The 5,125-nt window shown below is 33.9% G+C and overlaps 1 protein-coding gene across 1 annotated transcript in view; it reads right to left on the bottom strand.

Annotated features, from left to right (window-relative positions):
• The window catches only part of LOC110099972 (proteasome adapter and scaffold protein ECM29), a gene marked incomplete in the record, with an annotated part of 142,753 nt that overhangs the window by 4,723 nt on the left and 132,905 nt on the right, over positions 1–5,125 (bottom strand). The window contains 3 exon segments of the mRNA XM_020827318.2: positions 3,888–3,947; positions 4,023–4,126; positions 4,224–4,382. Coding sequence (XP_020682977.1) covers positions 3,888–3,947; positions 4,023–4,126; positions 4,224–4,382 — 323 coding nt within the window.

Below are 5,125 nucleotides of genomic sequence, written 5' to 3'. Positions count from 1 at the left end.
TGTCTCGACGGATGCGTTGAAACGAGTTCTCGGAGTTTTTAGGGTTAGAGAGTTTATACCTTCGCGGCCGTCGGCGTTGGCTTGGGGGAGCAACATATTAATTTATAACTAATGACAAATTAAATATAATTAGTTGTAGATACAACTGATTATGTTTAATTTAAAATTAATTACAAATTAATGAAGTTTAATTTATAATTAATTTTAAAATATATATATATAATTAATTATATTTAATATATAATTAATTATATTTAATATATAATTAATTATATTTAATATATAATTAATTATATTCAATCCTAAATTAATCATAAATTAATTAAACATAAGCAATACATGATTAAGCAGGATTTATACAGGATTTAGGCTAAATCCCGATAAATTCCATGGCAGAGCAAATCCTCTGTTTCCTTTTATTTACCTTCATTAAATCCCTTGGTTCGGCGGCTTTAAGGAATTTGGCTGAAGAGGCATGTGAAGGGGAGAGTTACCTTCACAAAGAGCAAGCTCCAGTTGTAACTTCCGATCAAAATGTCTAACTTCCGAACCGACAAGAGGGGTATGTCGTGGAAGGAGGTGGAAGTCTCTGGCTAGGGCAGAGGTTGGATTAGGGGCTTGAAATTGGAGGAGGTAAGTCTCTGCTTCTCTCTCTCTCTCTCTCTCTCTCTCTCTCTCTCTCTTTATGGATTGGAGAAATAAAAGGGTCGGGAGAGGCTTGCGAGAGAGGTAGGTGTCGGATTGTGGCCTTCTTCGGGTTCGGCCTGGAGCTGTGGTCGGACAAGGAGGTTTGTGGAGAACGGGAGCAGCGAGTGAGAAGCAGAATTTTCGTGTATGTGGAAGTGGGAGAGCAGAGTCTTGCGATGGGGAAGAGCACCCAACGGCTTCATTTGGTCCGGTATTTAACGACACGAGTGGAGAAGAACCGAGGCGGGATTCATGCAGGAATCGCGGGAGATGACCTATTCAACGCCGATTTCAGCCGAATTCGCGGCAGAATTCGTGGATCCGATGGTTTACAAGTATTTTGATTTTTTTTTACTGGTTAATACTTAGAGGTCAACAGTTTCCTATCACACTCCTACAAACATGGGAAACTATCCAAAACTTTAGGATTCTTTTTTTCAATTGAAAGCAATAGATGCATGGTTCAAAGCATGTGATTGTCATAATGGATGTATTATTGGATAATTGGACTTACATTAGGACTTTGTGTTGTGCAACAACCACCATGAACTTCAGTTCATTGATAGCCAAAAGCACATCAATTAAATGCATGCAAGATGGGCCCTTTTTCTACAAAAATTCTCATTTGTGATGAAACTCAGGTACCCAAAATAGAGTGGCAGATGCCCTTAGGAGGACAAATGCATTATTAACCCAACTTCAAACTGAAATAACTGGCTTAGAATGTCTCGAGGAGTATATCACTCTGATAAGGATTTTGCCAACATATGGAAGCAATGTACAATAGCCCAACCAGTTGCCGATTACTCAGATTTTAATTTAAAGGGAGCTTGTTATGCATCCCAGACTCCTCATGGAGACATCAACTTATTAAGGAAGTTACAACTTATTAAGGAAGTCACAGATGTGGCCTGACAACCCATTTGGGTTGTGAGAAAACTCAATTATAGCCCCTATCCAAGTTCTATTAACCAAAATTGCAGCATGACGCTTCTCGATTTATTGAGAGGTGTGTTGTTTGCCACAAATTTATGCGAACTAGTCAATATGCCCCTCTACTAGTATGTTATTCCATATGGGATAAAATAAGTATCAATTTTGTTTTGGTCTTGCCGAGAACTAGATGAGATGTTGATTCGATTATTGTGGATATAGATTGATTTTCAAAGATGACTCACTTTCTAGCTTGCAAAAAAATCTTTGATGTCATTCATGTTGCTCGCTTATTTTTGTAAAGAAATTGTTTGGCACCATAGTGTCCCTCATAGCATAACCTTCGACCAGGATGTAAAGTATATAAGCCACTTTTGATGAGAATTATGAAAATGATTGCGTACTGAAATTAATCTTAGCTAAGCCTAAAACCTGCAGTTCCACAAGCAAAAGTGGTGAACAACACATTAGGCAACATGCTTAAGTGCTTGGTGCAAAATCATCCCAAACAATGAGAACAAGCTCTGGCCAAGCCGAATCCGCCTATAATTCGATGACAAATCGATCTAATGGTTGCTTTCCTTTATTAAATTAAATTAATTTAAAAAAATATCTTACATCTATGACACAAAAAAAAAAATAATAGTTATATACTTGCAAGGAAAAAATACATAAGAATATAAAAAAGTTATGAAACACTTAAATGAATATGAGAGAATGCTCTACATTTAAATTTAAGATAAACTAATATAAGGTATACAAAAGCACAAAATACCATTAAATAAAAATTAGCAAGTAATATGCTCAATTGATTAAATTAGAGAATGTATGAATAAATCTATTTTAATTTTAATATATACTTTTATAAAATATATATAGATAATTTTATAATAAAATTACTAGATTTGTATGATAATTTATTATTCGTTCACATTATATTTCTACTTATTATCTTTCATTTTTTACCTCTAAATCTCTAAATCAAACTTCTCTTGAAACATAACAAATACCTAGGGCCTTGGGATGACTTTCTAATTGCTCTACTTTTTAGATCATAACCACACTTTTGTTTGGCAAGTGCTTTCTTATTGCATTGTAGGCATTTTTGTGGTGGGAAGTTACTCTTTTTAAATAGATCTATTAATATGTCAGAGTCATAAGAAAGCTACAGTCCGACTTATAAAAAAAAAGATATCCACAATATCCAAAGTAGCTTTCCAAAAGGTTACTTTCCCTATAATTACTTCACAATTATTTTTATAAAAACAACAACCGCCCCGATGAGACCCTTAAATTATATCATATTTATAAATTTGAAAAAATTGAAAAAATAAATAAATAATTTGGATTTAAAATTTGATAATATTATTCTACAACAACAACAACAACAACAACAACAACAAGCCTTTATCCCACTACGTGGGGTCGGCTACATGAATAACACAATTTCTTAAAGGATTCATATCATTATTGTTCGACAAGTTTTACGCTGGCTGTCGACTACCTAACACAACCCTCCACTTTTCTCATCAAGGACTTGGGACCTGGCAACGACAGTGTTATTGACGTGCAATTATATTAGCATTATTATATGGAATGATAACTTATCATAATATAAAGAAAAAAAGAAAAAAAAAGAAGTAAAACAAAAGTTAAAAATTCCAAAAACATGAAGATTCGAATTGGTCATATAAGGTAAATACGATGGCTCTAAATTTTAGCAATATTTCATGACTTTTTTGCTTCCTTGACTAGTATAACCAACCAACTCATTAAGGGACTTCAAATTAAACTTCTAACTTTTTCTCTAATAATTTTTAAGTAATTATGAATCATCTACAAGCTTGCACGGAGACTTGTGCATGATGAATTACCAAGATCTTGATACAGTGTCATAGTTTGTTATCTTATCCTCGGCTTTTGTCTTAGTGCTGCATCGATTAACCTCGCTTCGTAGAAAAACAATCTATAAAAGAAACTATTTGGTGTATTTAGTTAATGCTCATAACTTGAAGGTCCACGTACGTAATGCAATAGAAATATAGAATGCATCAAAAAAGATAAGGGAACTATAACATACAAGGAAACAATTATGTAATTGATATATATATATATATTTGGGGGGGTTGATATATATATATATATATATATATAAACCTTCTAACACAGTGCTGGTAATTCCAAAATTTCAGAATATATTTGGATGAGAAGAAATAAAGAAAAAACAAGTGCAAAGAAAATTAGCAAAATTATGGTGGATTAGATACCTGGGCAATCTTCACAGTGCGAATTGCTTCAACTAACTTTGGAGCCAAAGAATGGAACAACTAAAATACATGATACCAAGGTGAGAGCAGATATTAGTTGGAAGAAAGAAAGTGTTATATATATAATGATAATACCTCATAAATCAAATATGATATATCATTAGAAGCAGCTGTTTTATCCAGACAGCATTGCAGTTTCAAACAAAGCTCTTTAGCTGCCGATAAAACTGACAATTTGACTGCACACAATCCCAAATACATAAGCATCAGAAGTCACACTTGCTTTTGCAGCCACAAGCAATCTAACATTCGAAATAAACCACAGTAGGAGAGTACCAGTCCAATTAAATACAGGTAGCATGGCACATTTAAGGATATGAATGACTCTTCCCGTTTCTTTGAGGACATCCTCAAGTCTAGCCACAAGTATACAAGCTGTAACACAATCCAGTACCTTCTCAAGCGCCAGACAGGAGTCTTCAATGGGCTCATTACCTAAATCAATAAAGCTCATACATCTTAAATATAACAATTTAGCCTTTAATTAAACATACATCCAAGGAGCATATAAAGTGCACAAGGCTCCTACTGCTTCAGGGATTGCAGAAATTTAAGGGCTGATGTACGAAGTCTTATATTACGTGCAGCAAAGATTCTATTATGTGCAGGGAGGATTTGACTCCCCTTGTGGGGCCCAAGAGAGGAGAAATTCAGGGAGAGATAATTAGAAAGGTCTTTATGATAATTGGGAGGGAATTATTTTGGGAAAGAGTTCAAAATTGAGAAGAAATCTATGGAAACATAAATAGAAAGGTTTTAATGATACATGGGAGGGGAATATTTAGGGAAAGTTCAAAATCAAGAGAGAATTAATTAAGAAAAAGAGGTTGATATAGGAGGGAAGTAGAGGAGCCTATTTAAGGTTATGTATTATCTTCAAATTATGCAAATTATTTTTTGATGTAGTTTCTTTCTTGTGAGTTTTCCTAGCAGCATCTAGGGTTTGTGGGAGAGCCGATCTACCCCTCGAATTGTAGATCACTTGTACCTAGATTAGACACTCATATTGCCTGAATTGTTGCACGAGTAAAAATGAAAAATTTACCTGCTCATAAGGAGACAACATGAATTTCGAGAAATGCACAAATGAGTCACATAAAACAAAAATTTCTAACCTACATTCTCTCTCTTTATATATATATATATATATATATATATATATTTTTTTTTAAAAAAAA

Source organism: Dendrobium catenatum, unplaced genomic scaffold (genome assembly GCF_001605985.2).
Source record: "Dendrobium catenatum unplaced genomic scaffold, ASM160598v2 fragScaff_scaffold_1145, whole genome shotgun sequence".
Taxonomy (NCBI): domain Eukaryota; kingdom Viridiplantae; phylum Streptophyta; class Magnoliopsida; order Asparagales; family Orchidaceae; genus Dendrobium; species Dendrobium catenatum.
This window is presented reverse-complemented; position numbering and strand designations above follow the sequence as displayed.